The sequence below is a fragment of the Oncorhynchus gorbuscha genome, linkage group LG21, assembly GCF_021184085.1.
Source record: "Oncorhynchus gorbuscha isolate QuinsamMale2020 ecotype Even-year linkage group LG21, OgorEven_v1.0, whole genome shotgun sequence".
NCBI lineage: Eukaryota > Metazoa > Chordata > Actinopteri > Salmoniformes > Salmonidae > Oncorhynchus > Oncorhynchus gorbuscha.
This window is the reverse complement of record NC_060193.1, coordinates 38113351-38136778: the sequence shown is the minus strand read 5'-3', so window position 1 is coordinate 38136778 and position 23428 is coordinate 38113351. Positions and strand designations below refer to the sequence as shown.

Below are 23428 nucleotides of genomic sequence, written 5' to 3'. Positions count from 1 at the left end.
TGCCTAAAAGTGTTAATCTGTGATCTACGAAATGCTCTATGAGCCGGAGATCGATTGCTCTGGTCTCCACCCATATTCCTGGGGAAATCGCGGTCTTTGAGAAAATGACATCGTATCACTCTCGTGATTATTTCTCCCGTTTTCAGGTACTTTATTGATGATAAAAAAAGTAATTTAAATGTTATAACTCACTAACATGTCAAAAGTGTTTAAGGTGTGTCTTAGCAACATCTTGAGGAAGTTAGAGTTAAGTTTGAAGAGAGTAATATGAGCCCTGCTCGTTTGTAGCAAAGAATAGCATCGTACTGAGAGTAGCTGCCATTTTATATTGATTGTGAATGAACATGTGCGTTGTTAATAAGATATTTTTCTGTGTTACTTGTATAATGGTTTTTCTGTTGTTTTGTAATGTTACTTTTGTAAAATGATTGAACTAAAAGTTGAATTGAGAAAACGACATCGTATCACTCTCGTGATTATTTCTCCCCTGTTTTCAGGGGCGTAACACAGGCATGTCCTCAACTGTGTCCTCACTGCTGGTGAGGGCGAGGGCCTGCTAGCCACGGTGGCCGGCCTTCTGAAGCGGTACCGACTCGCTGGGATACCAGCCCCCCAGTTCATGTAGTGGACCGGGACTGTTGCTCCAGCAGGTCCAAGACGGTTGCCATGTTTGGGCTCCTGAGTGGCGCAGCAGTCTAAGGCACTGCATCTCAGTGCTAGAGGTGTCATTACAGACACCTTGGTTCGAATCTAGGTTGTATCACAACTGGCCGTAATTGGGAGTCCCATAGGGTGGCACACAATTGGCCCAGCGTTGTCTGGGTTTTGAGTCTCATAGCAAAGGGTCTGAATACTTATGTAAATGTGATATTTCATGTTTATTTTGAATACATTTGCAAAATAAAGCTGTTTTTGCTTTGTCATTATGGGGTATTATGTGTAGATTGATGAGGGGGGGAACAACAATTGAATCAATTTTAGAATAAGGCTGTAATGTAGCAAAATGTTGAAAAAGTCAAGGGGTCTGAATAGTTTCCAACTGCACAGTCGTCACGTGTTGCTGATGAAACCGAGGTTTATTTCCGAAGAGTGGCGGAGGGGATCAACTTCGGAACACACTCCTGACTTGAGTGATGCAATTCATGTTCCACTTTTAAATAAAACAATGAAATTCAAATGAACAAATTCCCCATGCCGTTTTACAATTTAAACTTGAGTAACAGTTGTTTTATTTGGGAGGTATTTCATCTGTTATGTGTCAAGTCACAAAATCAGACAAACAAATGCATGTAGAATATAATCAGGCAAGCATCTCCATGAATTTGTAAGAAATTGTGCAAATTTGGGATATCCCTTCGCTCTGAAGCCTGCAGCCTTGGTCGAAGTGGCTACACCCTTGAGAATTCACTCCCTCAGCTTTGGGACACTTGTGCAAATGAGTTGTGCAGGTGAGTATGAAAGTGCAAATGGAGAGCCAAGGGAAGGGGGTGATTTGGATTCAGCCATAGACAGAGGGTCTGCAGGGGCTAATGATTGGCCAGAAGGTCAGCTCTTGATGACTTCAGCTGATCAATTTACTGCTATGGATTAAAATGGGTGATCCAGTAGGCTACTCCAGAACAGGTTTCCAGTGTGCTGCACATGTCTACCTGTATGCTTCCAAAAAAAAACCCTCAAAAGCCTGTAATCTAGTCATCATTCATAGCCACTCATTCAACAAATGGAACATGATATGTTTTAAAATCACCCTGGTCTTTAATATCATGAAGAAAAAACAAATACAGAAACATATCAAAACAATTAGAAAATTATAGAAGAAAAATGTTGAACAAAATTAGTGCTTTCAAATAAATACTGTATATGTACACATAAAAATGGCATACATGAACATTCATGCTGGATCACATTCAACAAGCAGAGTGCATCACGAGAGTTCAGATTGTGAGGAATCTAGATCATATCTAATTTTCACTGGGTAGAGGGTTATCTGACTACATTTTTCTCAGATAAGACACTCCAGTAAACAGGTGTCTTATCCCAATATCTTTTTTCCTATAGTATTGCAAATAGTGACAATGCAGTAGTTAGGCCCATCAGATATCCATTGAGAGAAGAGTGCCAACTTACCAACATGTGGTACACAGTTATTGTAGGACAAAGTGTTAAGTGTATTAGTAAAACACAAAATAAAGGGTTTTGTTCATTAGGCACTAAACAGAATACAACATACTGGAACAGGTGAACTACTTGGACAATAAGAAATGCATTATATTTTTTACACATTTTCAGTTGCGCGCCCTAATGAACACGACCCAGATGTGGTGGCTGTTCCAGTAAACACTAGATTGACTGACAAGCCCCTGTGGTTTTCATGTTCAAGCGACGCCCTCTGCTGGTAAACAGCCTAAATGCAGAACTGTCTGGTTCCTGTGTACTCCATGTACCCAAAGGCTCACATCTGCTCAAGTCATGTGCTTGTTTTCAATGAGTGACAGCAATTCCTAAAAGCATAAGAAAGGAAATCCAGGAAAAAAACTATGACCAAATGAAGCAAAAGAAAAGGACAAGCAACATCATCACCTACCCGCCACAACAAGATTTGTCATCTACTCACTGGAGCGACAGAGCATGGAAAGAGCAAAAGGGATCCATCTTCCATCCCACCCTCGTCAACTCCATGTCTGCTCCATCCTTAATTTCTGTACCAGAAGTAACTTCAGATACACTATGGCTTTGGTCTATGGGGGTGGCAGGTGGTTGGTTGGTTGGGTGGGTGGGTAGATGTTTGCTTAAACGTAAGACCTCAGAAATAAGAACTCAAAGGGTGGGGTAATGTTCAGAGTCACTGACAGTCAGGTATGGGTCTGTCACCCATGTCCAATCCCTGCCTGCGTGCGTGTGAGAGTATGACGTCTACTTGAGAACCAGAGTGGCCTCGCTGCCGTCTTTCCTCTTCAGGTACAAGCCATGGGTCAGGTGGTGCTCTCGCCGCAGGTACGCGTAGAAGTAGTCCGACACCAGCAAGATCTGAGAAGAAACAAAGTAATATCCATCTGTGATTAGTTGAATTTCAACAGTTATAGGTACTGTACTCCCATCAAACTGATTTCACAGCTACAAGCTACAGTGGGGCAAAAAAGTATTTAGTCAGCCACCAATTGTGCAAGTTCTCCCACTTAAAAAGATGAGAGGCCTGTAATTTTCATCATAGGTACACTTCAACTATGACAGACAAAATGAGAAAAAAAAATCCAGAAAATCACATTGTAGGATTTTTAATGAATTTATTTGCAAATTATGGTGGAAAATAAGTATTTGGTCAATAACAAAAGTTTCTCTCAATACTTTGTTATATACCCTTTGGCAATGACAGAGGTCAAACATTTTCTGTAAGTCTTCACAAGGTTTTCACACACTGTTGCTGGTATTTTGGCCCATTCCTCCATGCAGATCTCCTCTAGAGCAGTGATGTTTTGGGGCTGTTACTGGGCAACACAGACTTTCAACTCCCTCCAAAGATTTTCTATGGGGTTGAGATCTGGAGACTGGCTAGGCCACTCCAGGACCTCGAAATGCTTCTTACGAAGCCACTCCTTCATTGCCCGGGCAGTGTGTTTGGGATCATTGTCATGCTGAAAGACCCAGCCACGTTTCATCTTCAGTGCCCTTGCTGATGGAAGGAGGTTTTCACTCACGAACATGGCCCCATTCATTCTTTCCTTTACACGGATCAGTCGTCCTGGTCCCTTTGCAGAAAAACAGCTCCAAAGCATGATGTTTCCGACCCCATGCTTCACAGTAGGTATGGTGTTCTTTGGATGCAACTCAGCATTCTTTGTCCTCCAAACACAACGAGTTGAGTTTTTACCAAAAAGTTATATTTTGGTTTCATCTGACCATATGATATTCTCCCAATCTTCTTCTGGATCATCCAAATGCTCTCTAGCAAACTTCAGACGGGCCTGGACATGTACTGGCTTAAGCAGAGGGACACGTCTGACATTTTGTCTGTCATAGTTGAAGTGTACCTATGATGAAAATTACAGGCCTCTCATATTTTTAAGTGGGAGAACTTGCACAATTGGTGGCTCTTACATCTTATATAACCTGTACATTTTAAACATTGCAACATAAAAAGTCTGGGAGCATCTCCAAACCATGTGTGGAATGGTTAGGCCTCCTCCTTTGAAATGATGTAATCTCAGGCAAAGTCAACCTGCACACTATCAGAGAAATTTGAAATATAATTCAGCCAAAGTGGTCAGCTAGCAAAACTGACCAGGTTGATCTCAGATTGTTTCTCTCAAAACTGACAGGCAGGTTTACCCCAATCTCACACCGGTCATCTAAATACCATTCACAACTACGAAAACAACATATGTTAACAGATCAGTTTTTATAAATAGTCTGCTCAAGTGTATAATTGATCAGACTGGAAAGTCTCTGAACAGGCTTCATCTGGGAATCCTTCCATAATAGTCCAAATGGCCAGAGTTGTGTGTGAACCTAAGAAGTGCCTTGTTTTGTTCGAACCAACACCGTCAAATTATGAATGACCCCCCCAAAACACCAGTATCGTCCTTTTCTGCTCCGGACATGAAAATAGAGTGTTTGTTCAGTCTTTGCGGATCCTGCTTATGTCCTTAGCTGAGAAGACCAGGAAGAAAAGTCTCAATGGACTAAAATGAGCTATTTTATCCCAAAGCGTCTTGCACCCAGTTTACCTGCCTCTCCATTAAACAGTGTTAGACAGTGATATCATAGTCATACTCTGACAGGTAACCAAAAACCTTGGTTTCTACAGAATATTCCAGAGCAGATGAATTAGTGAAGGACATGGTAGAGGACAAACAGTCCTGCATTCCGGTCCCCTCTGTAACTAAGTCTTCGCTCTGTATTACCATGATTTCAACTCCAGACAAGGGATTTGAGAGTGTTAGCTGACACTGAAGGAAAAGATATCTGCGGTTGTCAAATGCAAAAAGGCTGCCGTTTATTTAGAATGTCTATCTGTGAGCTTGGGAAGGTCCCCCAATAAGTCTACCTGTTTTACTGCCTCCACTATTCATTATAGGTGACATCATAAGCCTCTTTTACATACAAACTTGACAAATTCTGGTCCGTAGCCAGACTCACTGTATCACTGATCTTGGTGAGATGCCCCAGGGGTGCCATTTGGGTATAGCAGGCTGTGGCAGTTAACATACCCTAGCTCAAGACCAACAATGTTAAATATGATACTACTAGCATTTCAATCCCAAGGCAAAAGACTTGGCCATACCCAAGGACAGGGTCCCCAACTGATGGCCCGTGCGCCAAATTTGGCCCAAGGGTGGTTTTATTTGGCCCCCAAAGATGAGCAAAAAACATAGTTTTATTGTTGGACATAAGACTTTATAAACACCAGGAAATATTTACATTTGAGAAATCTGTTTCCAACTATTCCCACATATAAGAGAGCGACACGTGATTGTATACAAATGTAAGCAAGGTTTGAAATTATTATGTTTTTGTCAAACATATCTGTTTTGGCTTTGTGCGGTCAATTTGCAGTCTACAAATTATTTGTAATTATGTTTCGGCCCTCCGACCATCAGTTCAAGAAAGAAAAATGGCCTGTGGCTGAATCTAGTTGATGATCCCTGAAGTTGCCTGTCCCCATGCTAACTTACCCTTTGCTGCCTATGCCAGCCCACTCACCTGTGCCACATTGAAGAGCAGTGTGATGGCGTAGTAGAAGTTGGAGTTGGCGCTGCCAGCGTAGATCCAGAGGTGCCAGAGGACGGGGAACAAGGCGGAGCAAGCCAACAACACAACCGACACCAGAAATATATTTCTCAAGACTGGAAGACACAAGGAAAACAAAGACATCAAATAAATGGACAATATACAGTGTACAAAACATTAAGAACACCTTCCTAATATTGCGTTGCACCCCCCCAACCCCCTTGCAGTCAGAACAGCCTCAATTCGTCGGGGCATAGACTACAAGGTGTCGAAAGCAATGCTTTCCACAGTTGTGTGAATTTGGCTGGATTTCCTTTGGGTTGTGAACCATTCGAGACACACGGGAAACTGTAGTGTGAAAAACCCAGGAGCTTTGCAGTTCTTGACAAACTGGTGCGCCTGACATCTACTACCATACCCCGTTCAAAAGGCACTTAAATATTTTGTCTTGCCCAGTCACCCTCTGAATGGCACACATACACAATCCATGTCTCAAGGCTTAAAACCCCTTCTTTAACCCGTCTCCTCCCCTTCATCTTCACTGATTGAAGTGGATTTAACAAGTGACATCAATAAGGGACCATAGCTTTCACCTGGTCAGTCTCATGGGAAGTGCAGGTGTTCTTAATGTTTTGTACACTCAGTGTACTGAACAAGAAGACAAACACAACATGGTCCCACGACCAGACGGCCGACAGGGAGGAGGTGAGGGCCCTCGGAGTGTGGTGTCAGGAAAATAACCTCACACTCAACGTCATCAAAACTAAGGAGATGATTGTGGACTTCAGGAAACAGCAGAGGGAACACCCCCCTATCCACATCGATGGAACAGTAGTGGAGAGGGTAGCAAGTTTTAAGTTCCTCGGCATACACATCACAGACAAACTGAATTGGTCCACCCATACAGACAGCATCGTGAAGAAGGCGCAGCAGCGCCTCTTCAACCTCAGGAGGCTGAAAAAATTTGGCTTGTCACCAAAAGCATTCACAAACTTCTACAGATGCACAATCGAGAGCATCCTGGCGGGCTGTATCACCGCCTGGTACGGCAACTGCTCCACCCACAACCGTAAGGCTCTCCAGAGGGTAGTGAGGTCTGCACAACGCATCACCGGGGGGCAAACTACCTGCCCTCCAGGATACCTACACCACCCGATGTTACAGGAAGGCCATAAAGATCATCAAGGACAACAACCACCCGAGCCACTGCCTGTTCACCCCGCTATCATCCAGAAGGCGAGGTCAGTACAGGTGCATCAAAGCTGGGACCGAGAGACTGAAAAACAGCTTCCATCTCAAGGCCATCAAGACTGTTAAACAGCCACCACTAACATTGAGTGGCTGCTGCCAACACACTGATTCAACTCCAGCCACTTTAATAATGGGAATTGATGGTAAATTATGTAAAATATATCACTAGCCACTTTAAACAATGCTACCTAATATAATGTTTACATACCCTACATTATCCATCTCATATGTATACGTATATACTGTACTCTATATCATCTACTGCATCTTTATGTAATACATGTATCACTAGCCACTTTTAGCCCTCTGACGAACCATCAAACAGGCAAAGCATCAATAGAGATCTAAGATCGAATCGTACTACACCGGCACCGACGATCGTCGGATGTGGCAGGGCTTGCAAACCATTACAGAATACAAAGGGAAGCACAGCCGAGAGCTGCCCAGTGACACAAGCCTACCAGATGACCTAAATTATTTCTATGCTCACTTCGAGGCAAGTAACACTGAAACATGCATGAGAGTATCAGCTGTTCCGGACGACTGTGTGATCACGCTCTCCGCAGCCGACGTGAGTAAGACCTTTAAACAGGTCAACATTCACAAGACCACAGGGCCAGACGGATTACCAGGACGTGTACACCGAGCATGCGCTGACCAACTGGCAACCGTCTTCACTGACATTTTCAACCTCTCCCTGTCTGAGTCTGTAAAACCAACATGTTTTTTATTTTTATTTCACCTTTATTTAACCAGGTAGGCCAGTTGAGAACAAGTTCTCATTTACAATGTTCTCATTTACAGTGCTACAAAAACAGAGTTACACATGGGATAAATAAATGTACAGTCAGTAACACAATAGAAAAATCTATGTAGTGTGTGCAAATGTAGTAAGATTAGGGAGGTAAGGGAATAAATAGGCCATAGTGGCGAAATAATTACAATTTAGCATTAACACTGGAGTGATAGATGTGCAAATAGAGATACTGGGGTGCAAAAGAGCAACAACAAAAAATAACATGGGGCTGAGGTAGTTGGATGGGCTATTTACAGATAGGCTGTGTAGTTACAGTGATCAGTAAGCTCTGACAGCTGATGCTTAAAGTTAGTGATGAAGATAGAAGTCTCCAGCTTCAGTGATTTTTGCAATTTGTTCCAGTCATTGGCAGCAGAGAACTGGAAGGAAAGGCGGCCAAAAGAGGTATTGGCTTTGGGGATGACCAGTGAAATACCTGCTGGAGCGCGAGCTACAGGTGGGTGTTGCTATGTTGACCAGTGAGCTGAGATAAGGCGGGGCTTTACCGAGGGTAGTGCGTACGGCCCAGTACATTACTGGAGCCAAGCTTCCTGCCATCCAGGACCTCTATACCAGGTGGTGTCAGAGGAAGGCCCTAAAAAAATCAAGACTCAAATCAAAGACTCCAACCATAGACTATACTCTCTGCTACCGCACGGCAAACGGTAACGGAGCGCCAAGTCTATGCCCAAGAGGCTTCTAAACAGTTTCTAACCCCAAGCCATAAGACTCCTGAACAGCTGATCAAATGGCTACCCAGACTATTTGCATTGCCCCCCCCCGCCCAGTCACTTTAATAACTCCACCTACATGTACATATTACCTCAATTACCTCGAGTAAAACTGCATCATTGGTTAGGGCATGGAAGTAAGCATTTCACTGTAAACATAACTGATTTAAATGAGACATTCGCAGTTTCACTGTACCGGCCATGTGTACTTAAACTTGCATGGCTTAATCTTTGAAACAGATATGGTGAAATTTGTAAATCCAAGAAATAGCCATTTCCTTCAGTACGTACTACGAATGAGAAAAACGCAAATGTTCCTTCAACCTTTAAGCATGGGAATCTTCACCCCCAAAAATGTGACTACTTTAAAATAAAAAGTACAATAAAGCCTCTGAAATCAGGCCAAGCGCCTTTTGTTTAAAAGGTTAAACAAATATATACAAATAAAACTATCATAAAAATAGCACATGGGCGGCAGCGTAACCTAGTGGTTAGAGCGTTGGACTAGTAACCGGAAGGTTGAGAGTTCAAACCCCCGAGCTGACAAGGTACAAATCTGTCGTTCTGCCCCTGAACAGGCAGTTAACCCACTGTTCCCAGGCCGTCATTGAAAATAAGAATGTGTTCTTAACTGACTTGCCTGGTTAAATAAAGGTAAAATTAAAAATAAAACATGAGGCTAAAAGAGAGCAGGTCCAACTTAAGGGCATCCTGATCATCTGCTTTCCAGAGCCCACTCTGGTCTGTGTGGTTGTTGTATTTGTGTACCTGTTGTATTCGGCACGACAAATAACATTTGATTTGATCTAATAAACATGTTTACAAAACTCTCCTTGAGATCAGTAGGTACAAAAAGGAAGAAAGCGCTTTGAAAAGTGGGGAGGTCCTATCTAAACTTGTCCAATAAGTAATGCTTTTGTTCATCTTCTGTTGCAAAACAGTTTGCTATTGTGTGCCCTATCGAACACAACCCAAGGGTCATGGGAAGGAACCATAGAGAATGATAGCGGCCAAAGGCCATATTAGCATGGGCAGCTCCATTGAGGGCTTCCACCATTTTAATGTAGTCAACTGGGTGGGACTTCCAACTTCATTGGCTGATCCCTCCTGGTGACTGTTGGAATCATGTCCAAACAGGTCATCAGGAGGGATCAACCAATCGTGAAGAAGAAAATTGACTACTTTAAAATGCAGACAGCCTCAATGGCGCTGCCCATGCCGTCTCAGACGCTATAATGGCACAGATACAAAAATAAGTCCTCTATCTATCTCTATGGAAGGAACCACTCACATCTGTATAAGTGATTCCATGCAGGCAGGAAGGCCATGTAGAGGGCGATGTCGCCCACGGTGGGGTAGGACTTGAAGATGGAGATGATGGCAATCTGCATGAAGATCAGAAAGATCGGGTGCTCCCTGGGACAGAGAGAGGACAGCAGAGTGTTACTACTGTACGGCAGCAATTTTAAGACAAAATAATTTACAGGATGCATAGATGTCACTCGTTTAGATGGGATACATTATATACACACAGATGTGGTCTGTGTGGCACAGTAGAGCATAGCCGTTATAACAACGCTGGGGCCACCCACACCAAATGTATGCATGCACTACTGTAAGTTGCTTTAGATAAAATTGTATGTGCATTAATATACGTTAATACATGATGTTTGTTAGGTTCTAAGTTCTGGTTCAATGATCCAGACGAATACCAAAGAAAGCTCAGACTAGACCTATTCACCACACTGAGTTATGCAGCTGCAAGAAAACCATACAAAGTCTCAAGCAACTGTGTTTATAACGTCACACTTGGCCCCCCATCCCAACTAGACCCCCCTTTTGTGTCAAGGATGAACAATCGATCTCTGTTGCTGGGCAGGTGGTGCTATCATCCAAGCTTGAGTCCGGAACCTTCATACTCCTCAACGCCTCTCAAGGCTTCTTATCAGACAGGAAAGGCCTCGAGTTAGGAGAGTTCACATTCTTGCAGTCTACCGCTGTCCACTAGATAATTAATATACACAAAGAGCTTGAACCTAACACTACTTCCTATCCCTAATAATATATAAAAGTTCATTTCTATTAGGAGTATATAATGGTATAAATCAGTAAAGATATAAAATGGTAATTTACGATCTACCAGCTCTAACTCCAGACATATGGCTCCTATTCAACCCTAATGGAATCATTCTTGCCCTCAGAGACAGGCTCCCTTTGTACTTTCCTTCTACCCAAATACAATAAACAGAGCATTCCATCTAACACCTAACACTAGGCTAATTATACAATTATAAACAGGTGTAAGTCGCTCTGGATAAGAGCGTCTGCTAAATGACTTAAATGTAAATGTAAATGTTAAAATGGGCTCAAGTCCATATTCAACAATAATAATATACATAATAATACCCAGGAACATCAATGGAAATTACATCCACTGAAATGGAAATTAATGTATACTGAAAGAAATATATAAAGCACAACATGTGAAGTGTTGGTCCCATGTTTCATGAGCTGAAAAAAAAAAGATTACAGCAATGTCCCATATGCATAAAAATCTTATTTCTCTAAAATGTTGGGCACAAATTTGTTTACATCCATATTAAATGAGCATTTCTCCTTTACCAAGATAATCCATCCACCTGACAAGTGTGACATATCAAGAAGCTGATTAAACAGCATGATCATTACACAGGTGCACCTAGTGCTGGGGACAATAAAAGGCCACACTAAAAAGTTGAGGGAGTGTGCAATTGGTACGCCGACTGCAGGAATGTCCACGAGAGCTGTTGCCAGAGAATTCAATGTTTCTTCCATAAGCCGCCTCCAACGTCATTAAAGAGAATTTGGCAGTAAGTCCAACCGGCCTCACATTGCAAAACCACGTCTAACCGCGCCAGCCCAGGAACTCCACATCCAGTTTCTTCACCAGTGGGCTCGTCGGAGACCAATAATCCGGACAGCTGATGAAACTGGATTTGCACAACCGAATAATTTCTGCATAAACTGTCAGAAACTGTCTCAGGAAAGCTCATCTACGTGCTCATCGTCCTCACGAGGGTCTTGACCTGATTGCAGTTTGGCGTCGTAAACAACTTTAATGGAGAAGTGTGCTCTCCATGGATGAATCCCGGTTTCAACTGTACCAGGCAGATGGCAGACAGCGTGTACGGCATCGTGTGGGCGAGCGGTTTGCTGATGTCAACGTTGTGAACAGAGGTGGCAGTGGGGTTATGGTATGGGCAGACATAAGCTACTGGCAACGAACACAATAGCATTTTATCGATGTCAATTTGAATGCACAGAGATACCATGATGAGGCCCTGAAGCCCATTGTTTTGTCATTCTTCCGCTGCCATCACCTCATGTTTCAGCATGATAATGCAAGGCCCCATGTCGCAGGGATCTGTACACAATTCCTGGAAGCTGAAAATGTCCCAGTTCTTCCATGGCCTGCATACTCAGACATGTCACCCATTGAGCATGTTTGCAATGATCTGGATCGACGTGTACGACAGCGTGTTCCAGTTCCCGCCAATATCCAGCAACTTGGCGCAGTCACCGAAGAGGAGTGGAACAACATTCCACAGGCCACAATCAAAAGCCTGATCAACTCTATGCAAAGGAGATATTGCGGTGCATGAGGCAAATGGTGGTCACACCAGATACTAACTGGTTTTCTGATCCACGCCCCTACTTTTTTTACATTTCTGTGACCAAAAGATGCTTATCTGTTTTCCAGTCATGTGAAATCCATAGATTAGGGCCTAATTTATTTATTTCAATTGAGTGATTTGCTTATATTAACTGTATAGTAAAATCTTCGAAATTGTTGCATGTTGTGTTGATTTTTTTGTTCAGTATATTTTCTAGGTCTGATTTGTTTTCTAGGTCTGATTTGTCAGAAATGTTTGTTTTGATGAGTAGAAGTTGTACCTCTGTTGTTACACGGCAACAATCCAGGTGCAAGGTGATCACAACGTAGGCAAACATGATTACATAAAACAGCATGAAGCTTACGCAACTGTAAAGATTTGCAAACAAACCCCAACTGTGTTAATCTTATAATAGGCCTCAAAACAGGTCTAACTGTGTAACCTTACGTAACCATTGTAGACTGTGGGGCGGTGTTAGCTCAAATACACTGTTAACAAACAAATACATACAGTTGACATAATTGCAATGACCACAATCAGGTCTAATAATTCTAAGTACCTCAATGGGTATCTACATTGTGGTTACTAATTCATTAACCTGACTATTAACTACCACACAAGTGGTAGTATAATATCCACTTCATAGAAAGGAGACCAAACACTTGGGTGACATTTTCATCCGTGCAAAGAAACACCATAAACCTAATTGCAATCGGGCCATGTGATCTAATTTAAAACTTTTCTTCAACAATGTGCATTATAAGGAAGCAATTATTTAACTAGTTTATTGAACTGAGCAATGCGCATATATTGAAGAAATCTTTTAAATTAAAATCAGACTGCCAGATTATAATGAGGTTTACTGTATTTTCTCGCCACAGAACTGTGCTCTTTTTAATCACGAAAACAACTCCCTTATTCTCACTATAGTGTGAGTTAAAGAGAAGAGGGACTCACTTTAGCTTGATGGAGAGTGGAATGGTGTAGAAGAACACGTTGATCTGAAAGACGCAGATGAAGAAGAGGCGGAAGTGCTCAAACATCTCGGCAAAGAAGTACCAGAAGAGGCCTATGTTGGGGGTGAGGTCTGGAACGGAGAGGCTGGGGGGAACACATAAAGGAACACATAAAGGACACCTATTCATAACAGATATAGACTGATTAGTGAATCCTCAATGCACAAATGAACAGTAATTGTATGCTAAGGTCTACAACAACAAGCTGAAAAACACTCCCTTAGTAAACGTGTCCATCAGGGTTGGGGTCAATCCCATTTCAATTCGGTCAATTCTTGAATTGAAATTACCCCAACCCTGGTGTCACTCACATGAATCCGTAGACGGAAGACAGGAAGTCCCAGGAGCTGAGCAGGAAGAAGGACAGACAGACCATGACACATAGGCTGCCCAGGTACATGAAGGTGTACTGCGTTGTGAAGAGCCAGAAGCTGGATCTTTGCCAGTTCACTGGGATGTACAACCTCTGTGGGAAAGATAGAAACATTAGGGAGAGAATTAATGTTGCAAATGCTTAAAAGAATCACAGGCAGAATGTATCTAACATCTCAGAGTAGGAGGGCTGATTTAGGATCAGTTTTTCCTTTTATCTAGATCAGAATGAATAAGGTAACATGGACACAGAAGACCTGATCGTAGATTCATGTTCTACTCTCCTTAATTTGCACTGATGTGGAAAAGACTTGAAAGGTGGAAGCTCATTATTAGGCTGCCTGTGACCTGTTCAGTTCTTACAGATCAGTACAATGAAGTAGACGGGACAAGGATAGGACAGATTTTTGAATGTTCACCAGGGGTGCATCTCAATAGTCCAACTTGGCCGCATCTCTGTGACTCCTTCAAGTGCAATGAATTGAAAGCATAGGCTAGAAGCCATATTGTGGATGCCAATCAGCCTGCCCTACTTGGGCAGGTGAAAGTTCTCATGTCTATGCATATAAAGGAAAGGCGACAAGGGGAGGAAGACACTTTGGACTATAGTGACTGACCACATATCACTAACCACGTTTCAATCCGCAGGTCATAGTGTATTAAAAAAAAACTGCTGTGATGAAATAGGAAGACTCGGTATAATTTCAGAAATGTCTACAGAATGTTATTTTTGTGTCGGTACAACTAATTATGCTACAAACTGTGGTGGAAACTATGTATTGGACAATTGTTGATAGAATAACCTTGCCTGGCAAGCCAAACGGTACGCCACACCCGCGGAACAGGTTCTAACCGGTCTGACCGGTCCCAGAAAATGATGGGTTGGGCCATAGCAAAAACACCCGTGAGTAAAGCGGTGTTTTAAAAATGTGTCATTGGTTAGAGATGATACAATCACTGATTGCTTTATTTTGTACAAATCCCCTCATTTTGACGTCACCACAAACAACTTAAAGGGTGGCAGTCTCAAACTGAAGTATGAGCGAACATAGAATGACGGAAGAATTCAGTTTAGTCGTCAGGCAAAGATTAACCATCACGTCGAGGTAAATTTGCAGTCACACAATGCTACACTACATGACCAAAAGTATGTGGACACCTGCTCGTCGAACATCGGATTCCAAAATCATGGACAATAATACGGAGTTGGTCCCCCCTTTGCTGCTATAACAGCCTCCACTCTTATGGGAAGGCTTTCCACTAGATGTTGTAACACTGCTGCAGGGAGCTGCTTCCATTCAGCCACAAGAGCATTAGTGAGGTCGGCACTGATTTTGGTCGATTAGGCCTGGCTCATAGTCGGCGTTCCAATTCATCCCAAAGGTGTTTGATGAGGTCAGGGCTCAAGTTATTCCACACCAATCTCAACAAACCATTTATGTATGGACCTTTCTTTGTGCATGGGGGCATTTGGGGTGGCAGGTAGCCTAGTGGTTAGAGCGTTGGGCCAGTAACCGAAAGGTTGCTAGATTGAATCCCCAAGCTGACAAGTTAAAAATCTGTCGTTCTGCAAATGAACAAGGCAGTTAACCCACTGTTCCTATTTACAGAACGTAACTGTAAATAATCATTTGTTCTTAACTGACTTGCCTAGTTAAATAAAAGGTCAAATCTAAAAAATAAAAACACACTTAAAAAATTGTCATGCTGAAACAGGAAAGGGCCTTCCACAAAACTGTTGCCACAAAATTGGAAGCACAGAATCATCCAGAAAGTCATTGTATGCTGTAGCATTAAGATTTCCCTTCACTGGAACCAAGAGGCCTAGCTCGAACCAAGAAAAACAGCCCCAGACCATTATTCCTCCTCCACCAAACTTTGCAGTCGGGCAGGTAACATTCTCCTGGGGACCACTGATCCCTGTCACAAATTGGATGGAAACCTTGTGAAAAGTGAGGCAAACTTTAGTCTTTCAGCTGAGTGATACGAACGTACCTGTAGTAGGTATAGCAGTGCCGGGGCAAATAGTGTGAGGGGGTAGATTGACTGGTATGTCGCCAAGGCCAAGAATATCGCACTCATCAAGGAACTTCCTTCAATATCAGAGAATAATTTAGTTATTGACATGACAAGCAAATACATGGTTTGGGTCACACCAAAATAGTTTTTATTTTGTCATTTGTTGCTGTTCACATACCTTTTACTGTACAGAGAATGAAGAGTGCGATGACTGCATTGTTAAGCCCGCAGGTTGACTTTGCCACACAGGAGAGGATAGTGAAAGGGTTCAACAAGTAACTGCAGGGTGAGAGAGCGAAAACTAAAGGTCACCATTAAGTTGTAAACACTTTGTTTACCAAAACTGGCAGACACTCATAGGTTTCAAGGTGTAATTGAATGTCGACAGAGCTGTTTTTTAAGCTGACTATGTTGAGCCAGGTGGAGTAGGATGAAGTTAACCCTGGATTTTGGTCTAGTCAGTTTTATGTTTTCTCCTCTAATGGTTAAGGTTAGGACTGGGGAAAGTATGCTGATCCTAGATCTGTGCCTTCTCTGGTACTTACAACATGGCCACTTTCAGAGGGATGTAGTACATCTCTTTGGGGGTGCGGATGAGCTCCAGGCAGTCCAGAGGATAGCGCTCAGCCTCCAGGGCGTACTTCTGTTTCCTGAACTGGAGCAGAAACACACACCCCACTAGCCGTGTCACTACACCAAGTCTGTGTTGTTCCTGAACCCATAATGAAACAGCAAAGTCAAAAGTCTCTGGGATTCTTCAATATTGCAGTCGACTGCCGACTGACTGATCTACAAATCTCTTTGCATCATAAATAACTACTCACTATTATATGTAGATCAGTCAGTCACAATTTACCCAATCCCAGGATATCTTGAAACATAAAAAAGACGCCACATCACCCACCCTGTTAACATTAGACAATGACTGTGAAGGAATACTCCTGCCACATCCAACTTTAGTAAGTTTGTTTGATAAGTGAAAACATGTTTTGTAGTAGAAGACAAAATATAGCCAGGACGTGATACTCCTTTCAGTTTTTCCTGTTGTTTGAATTCACTGCACACTTGAGGAAGTGACTCGACTTATCAGACCCCTGTGTTTGTCACAACAGCTGACAACCAGATACGGGGGCGGCTTAGCAAACATTTAGCCTATGTTCTAAAATAGTAGGCCTATGTAGCAAATAGGCACAGTAAATATTTTTAGTAAGCAGTATTTATTAGGTCACAAACCAAGGCTTGTTGTTCCTGTACCCATAATGCAAGTGAAATGTCTAACACCCAATCCCAAGGCACCTTGAAGCACATTTTTAGGTCATGCAGACATGCATAATATCCCATGACACTGTACATCATCATGATCGGCATTATATTTATTTTGGCATTATTTGTCACTTACCACAGTCTTGTTGTAGTCCTTCACTGCTAGGTATAGTGCCACTGCAGTGAGTGCATCTGCCATCTATGGGGCAGGTTGAGAGAGGGAAGATAACACAATTGATGGATGTATGGATGGATTTGACCTTTGGGAATCAAACTCAAATGATGGTTTCTCGGTAGCATCCATGTATGTTCCAGCTAATTGTCTATGAGCAAAACTAGCAATCAAATTACACTGGACCCTCAATTTGATACAGGTATCAAATTGTATAGTGACATAATAGACAGTGTTATTACTGAATAAGTATATTTATTAAAGGTTGCACTCACCATAAACACAATCTCTGCATAATCAATAACAAAGTGAAAGAAGTATATAATGAGGGGCGTCTGAAAGAGATAAGATGACATCATGATTATACCACTTTGTGAATGTATTAATTTATGAAGCAACACATTGTGATAGAATGTTACTCGTTTAATGGAATCGAGAGGGGACTGACCTCATGGAACACATCCCCTGCATATGGAGATACTCCCAGGTCCAGGAGAGCCAGGCCTTCCACAACTACAAATAACAAACCATAAAATATCATCAACCTATGGAAACAAAATAATGTATAGGCTGTTGTGTCCACATTGTTCTCAACCATGATAGCTGGGGCTAGTTCTTTTAAGTCCAAAAACTGGTCCTGAACATTTTACATTTTGAGTGCAATATCAAAATTAAAGCCAAAGCTATCATAAGGCTTGACTTGCACTAGCTAGTCAGCTAGACTTGCACAAGCTAATGTACTGTCTGATTAATAATTAATATACCGCCCTGTCATTCCGTTTCTTTACAGGATATTGAGGTTAAAGACAATAGATAAAGGGAACAACAGCAAATTACATTGCAGCATGTATTAGAAAATACTGCAAACATGCATGAATCACTGTTGCAGTAGCTACCCATCCTTGCTTCTTGGCTTTTTAGTTAGCCTTCCATTGATTGCCATTCCAGAAGGCATCAAATCAAGTGTTGGTCACATAAACGTGTTCAGCAGGCGTTATTGCGGGTGTAGCGAAATGCCTGTAACTGCAAATACCATGATTTGGCAGCTAACTAGCTTTGATTATTCTCTGGCTTCCCATGTATTTTACTATATTCCTTTGTGGAATCACTAAAACTAGCAATACTAGAACTCTCAATTACACTTTTAGTGGTGCAGTCCAACCACCTATCTAGGTTTGCATAGCAAGCTAGCCGAGCGGGGTCATCATACTGACAAGCAAGCGCAAGACAGAACAGCAGCAATTCCCTACAAAGATAATCAATAAAACGCCTACCTCTTTTCCAGGCATTTAGTGGAGACACTACCTCAACTCTTTCTGGTATAAGCTCAGCTAAACTTGATCTAAATAACACTGCTCTTATTGTTACAGCTACAATTAAAAGCAGGGTTAAAGGAGCTGCCATCTTTGTTGGGAGGAAGAAGCCATCAGCGGCTCGTCAGCAACACTAACAAAGTAAGTCCGGGGTCACAGAATTTCGAACATTTTCTCAATAAAAGTCCCCCACGTAACAGTGGAAAAAATATCAATAAACCTGTATTTATTCATGATATATGAAACATAATTGTCGAAACATGAACAATGATTCATATTTGTTCATATTTAAGTGACATTTGCATTACATTTGGGTTTTAAAACATTTTCCAAGGTCAAAGAAATGCCCCAATGCTGGTTTATAAAGCAAAAACTATTCTAGGTGCTGCAGTAAAAGTATTGTAGGGAATCCTCAGTAAAGTCTATAGAATGTAAACTGAGTATACCAAACATCAGGGAGACCTTCCTAACATTGAGTTGCACACTTAATGTTGATTTTTGCCAGGTATTACCTAACCTACCATAATTAATCCTACCTCCTGGGGTGGTGGTAAAGGTGGTTGCACTTGGCTGGCAAAACTTAAAAAGCGGTCTCTCTTGTTTTCAAGCCTCCGACATGACTTAGTTGTTTGTTGGTGATGATGAATTAGATGTTTTTCATATAGCTGGTTTCACATGCCCCTTATTTGTGATTGGCCAACATTTGCATATAGTTTACGCATTGTTATTTAACGTGTATCTTTTTAACACGCAAAGACCCAAACAGCGTTCCATACCCTTTTGCCCTCAGACCAGCTTCAATTCGTCTGGGCATGGACTCTACAAGGCGTCAAAGGCGTTGAACAGGTTGGTGACCCCAACCAACCTCACTACTCACTGGACCCTTTTGATCACTCGACTAAGCATGCCTCTCCTTAATGTCAATATTCCTTGTCCATTGCTGTTCTGGTTAGTGTTTATTGGCTTATTTCACTGTAGAGCCTCTAGTCCTGCTCACTATACCTTATCCAACCTATTAGTTCCACCACCCACACATGCGATGACATCTCCTGGTTTCAATTATGTTTCTAGAGACAATATCTCTCTCATCATCACTCAATACCTAGGTTTACCTCCACTGTATTCACATCCTACCATACCTTTGTCTATACATTATACCTTGAAGCTATTTTATCGCCCCCAGAAACCTCCTTTTACTCTCTGTTCCAGTAGTTCTAGACGACCAATTCTCATTGCTTTTAGTCGTACCCTTATCCTACTCCTCCTCTTTTCCTCTGGTGATGTAAAGGTGAATCCAGGCCCTGCAGTGCCTAGCTCCACTCCTATTCCCCAGGCGCTCTCTTTTGATGACTTCTGTAACCGTAATAGCCTTGGTTTCATGCATGTTAACATTAGAAGCCTCCTCCCTAAGTTTGTTTTATTCACTGCTTTAGCACACTCTGCCAACCCGGATGTTCTAGCTGTGTCTGAATCCTGGTTTAGGAAGATCACCAAAAATTCTGACATTTTCATCCCAAACTACAACATTTTCAGACAAGATAGAACTGCCAAAGGGGGTGGTGTTGCAATCTACTGCAAAGATAGCCTGCAGAGTTCTGTCCTACTATCCAGGTCTGTCCCCAAACAATTTGAACTTCTACTTTTAAAAATCCACCTCTCTAAAAACAAATCTCTCACCGTTGCCGCCTGCTATAGATCACCCTCTGCCCCCAGCTGTGCTCTGGACACCATATGTGAACTGATTGCCCCCCATCTATCTTCGGAGCTCATGCTGCTAGGCGACCTAAACTGGAACATGCTTAACAACCCAGCCATCCTACAATCTAAGCTTGATGCCCTCAATCTCACACAAATTATCAATGAACCTACCAGGTACCTCCCCAAAGCCGTAAACACGGCACCCTCATAGATATCATCCTAACCAACTTGCCCTCTAAATACACCTCTGCTGTCTTCAACCAAGATCTCAGCGATCACTGCCTCATTGCCTGCATCCATAATGGGTCAGCGGTCAAAACAACCTCCACTCATCACTGTCAAACGCTCCCTGAAACACTTCAGCGAGCAGGCCTTTAGCATCAGCATTAGCATCGAACAGCCCCCTTGATATGCAGCTTTTCAGGGAAGCTAGAAACCATTATACACAGGCAGTTAGAAAAGCCAAGGCTAGCTTTTTCAAGCAGAAATTTGCTTCTTGCAACACTAACTCAAAAAAGTTCTGGGACACTGTAAAGTCCATGGAGAATAGTACACCTCCTCCCAGCTGCCCACTGCACTGTCAACACTGTCACCACTGTCACCACTGATAAATCCACTATAATTGGCGAATTTCAATAAGCATTTTTCTACAGCTGGCCATGCTTTCCAACCTGGCTACTCCTAACCCGGTCAACAGCACTGCACCCCCCACAGCAACTTGCCCAAGCCTTCCCCATTTCTCCTTCTCCCAAATCCAGTAAGCTGATGTACTGAAAGAGCTGCAAAATCTGGACCCCATATAAATCAGCCGGGCTAGACAATCTGGACCCTTTCTTTCTAAAATGAATTGTTGCCACCCCTATTACTAGCCTGTTCAACCTCTCTTTCATGTCATCTGAGATTCCCAAAGATTGGAAAGCAGCTGCGGTCATCCCCCTCTTCAAAGGGGGGGGGGGCACTCTTGACCCAAACTGTTACAGACCTATATCTATCCTACCCTGCCTTTCTAAGGTCTTCGAAAGCCAAGTCAACAAACAGATTACCGACTATTTTGAATCTCACCATACCTTTTCTGCTATGCAATCTGGTTTCAGATCTGGTCATGGGTGCACCTCAGCCACGCTCAAGGTCCTAAATTATATCTTAACCGCCATCGATAAGAAACATTACTGTGCAGCCATATTCATTGATCTGACCAAGGCTTTCGACTCTGTCAATCACCACATCCTCATCGGCAGACTCGACAGCCTTGGTTTCTCAAATGATTGCCTCGCCCGGTTCACCAACTACTTCTCTGATAGAGTTCAGTGTGTCAAATCTGAGGGTCTGCTGTCCGGACCTCTGGCAGTCTCTATGGTGGTGCCACAGGGTTCAATTCTTGGACCGACTCTCTTCTATGTATACATCAATGATGTTGCTCTTGCTGCTGGTGAGTCTCTGATCCACCTCTACGCAGACGACACCATTCTATATACTTCTGGCCCTTCTTTGGACACTGTGTTAACAACCCTCCAGGCAAGCTTCAAAGCTATACAACTCTCCTTCTGTGGCCTTCAATTGCTCTTAAATATAAGTAAAACTAAATGCATGCTCTTCAACCGATCGCTGCCTGCACTTGCCCGCCTGTCCAACATCACTACTCTGGACGGCTCTGACTTAGAATACGTGGACAACTACAAATACCTAGGTGTCTGGTTAGACTGTAAACTCTCCTTCCAGACCCACATCAAACATCTCCAATCCAAAGTTAAATTTAGAATTGGCTTCCTATTTCGCAACAAAGCATCCTTCACTCATGCTGCCAAACACACCCTTGTAAAACTGACCATCCTACCAATCTTCGACTTCGTCGATGTCATTTACAAAATAGCCTCCAATACCCTACTCAACAAATTGGATGCAGTCTATCACAGTGCCATCTGTTTTGTCACCAAAGCCCCATATACTACCTACCATTGCGACCTGTACGCTCTCGGTGGCTGGCCCTCGCTTCATACTCGTCGCCAAACCCACTGGCTCCATGTCATCTACAAGACCCTGCTAGGTAAAGTCCCCCCTTATCTGAGCTCGCTGGTCACCATAGCATCACCCACCTATGGCACGCGCTCCAGCAGGTATATCTCTCTGGTCACACCCAAAACCAATTCTTTCTTTGGTCGCCTCCCCTTCCAGTTCTCTGCTGCCAATGACTGGAACGAACTACAAAAATCTCTGAAACTGGAAACACTTATCTCCCTCTCTAGCTTTAAGCACCAGCTGTCAGTGCAGCTCACAGATTACTTCACCTGTACATAGCCCACCTATAATTTAGCACCAAACAACTACCTCTTTCCCTACTGTATTTATTTTATTTTATTTATTTATTTTGCTCCTTTGCAATCCATTATTTTTATTTCTACTTTGCAAATTCTTCCACTGCAAATCTACCATTCTAGAGTGTTACTTGCTATATTGTATTTACTTTGCGACCATGGCATTTTTTTTGCCTTTACCTCGCTTATCTCACCTCATTTGCTCACATCGTATATAGACTTGTTTCTACTGTATTATTGACTGTATGTTTGTTTTACTCCATGTGTAACTCTGTGTTGTATGTGTCAAACTGCTTTTCTTTATCTTGGCCAGGTCACAATTGTAAACGAGAACTTGTTCTCAACTTGCCTACCTGGTTAAATAAAGGTGAAATTAAAAATAAATTAAAAGTTGGCTTGATGTCCTTTGGGCGGTGGACAATATTTTGTCTTTCCCATTCACCCTTTCCCATTCCCCCTCTGAATGGTGGCAGGGTAGCCTAGTGGTTAGAGCGTTGGACTAGTATCTGGAAGGTTGCAGGTTCAAACCCCCGAGCTGACAAGGTACAAATCTGTCGTTCTGCCCCTGAACAGGCAGTTAACCCACTGTTCCTAGGCCATCATTGAAAATAAGAATTTGTTCTTAACTGACTTGCCTAGTTATAAAGGTAAAAACATACACAATCCATGTCCCACTAATAGAAGCATATTTAACAAGTCACGTAAGCAAGGGATCATAGCTTTCACCTGGTCAGTCATGGAAAGAGCAAGTGTTCTTAACATTTTGTACACACAGTGTATATAGTTTCATTTCATGGGGCACTGGATAATACAGAGTGTTGCTGGCCTTTTACTCCACCCATTCCATTGGACACAATGTGAATAACTGTATATGGAATACATATTGGCTTATAATGCAAAAACTATTCTAGGTGCCGCAGTAAAAGTCCCCCCCCCCCCGTCCCTGTCCCGTCCCTGTCCCGTCCCCCCCACGTAATACTCAGTATGGCCTGTAGAATATATACAGTGCTGTGAATAAGTATGTATTTGGTGTGTTTTGGTTGAAGGTAACATTCAGTATCAGAAATATGCAAAAATAGAGAAAATCAGAAAGGGGGAAAATATT

General features: G+C 42.5%; 1 protein-coding gene across 1 annotated transcript; it reads right to left on the bottom strand.

Annotated features, from left to right (window-relative positions):
* Positions 1-1735: 1735 nt before the first annotated feature.
* pigu (phosphatidylinositol glycan anchor biosynthesis, class U) lies at positions 1736-18447 on the bottom strand. Its single transcript, XM_046319992.1, has 12 exons — positions 18275-18447; positions 17449-17513; positions 17276-17335; positions 16965-17027; positions 16111-16220; positions 15744-15844; positions 15542-15639; positions 13486-13640; positions 13116-13259; positions 9797-9921; positions 5701-5843; positions 1736-3027 (listed from the first exon to the last, which is right to left on the bottom strand). Exons 1-12 carry the CDS (start codon positions 18402-18404, stop codon positions 2914-2916), a joined length of 1308 nt encoding a protein of 435 aa, XP_046175948.1. The 5' UTR covers positions 18405-18447; the 3' UTR covers positions 1736-2913.
* Positions 18448-23428: the final 4981 nt, after the last annotated feature.

Bases quoted from the DNA above. Each gene is read 5' to 3' on its own strand.
- pigu (XM_046319992.1), bottom strand. From the start codon at position 18,404: ATGGCAGCTCCTTTAACCCTGCTTTTAATTGTAGCTGTAACAATAAGA. The intron at 9,922-13,115 runs GTGAGTCCCTCT...TCTCTGTCCCAG, and splicing joins CCACTCTCCATCAAGCTAAA to GGAGCACCCGATCTTTCTGA. The intron at 3,028-5,700 runs GTGAGTGGGCTG...GTTTCTTCTCAG, and splicing joins TGCTCTTCAATGTGGCACAG to ATCTTGCTGGTGTCGGACTA.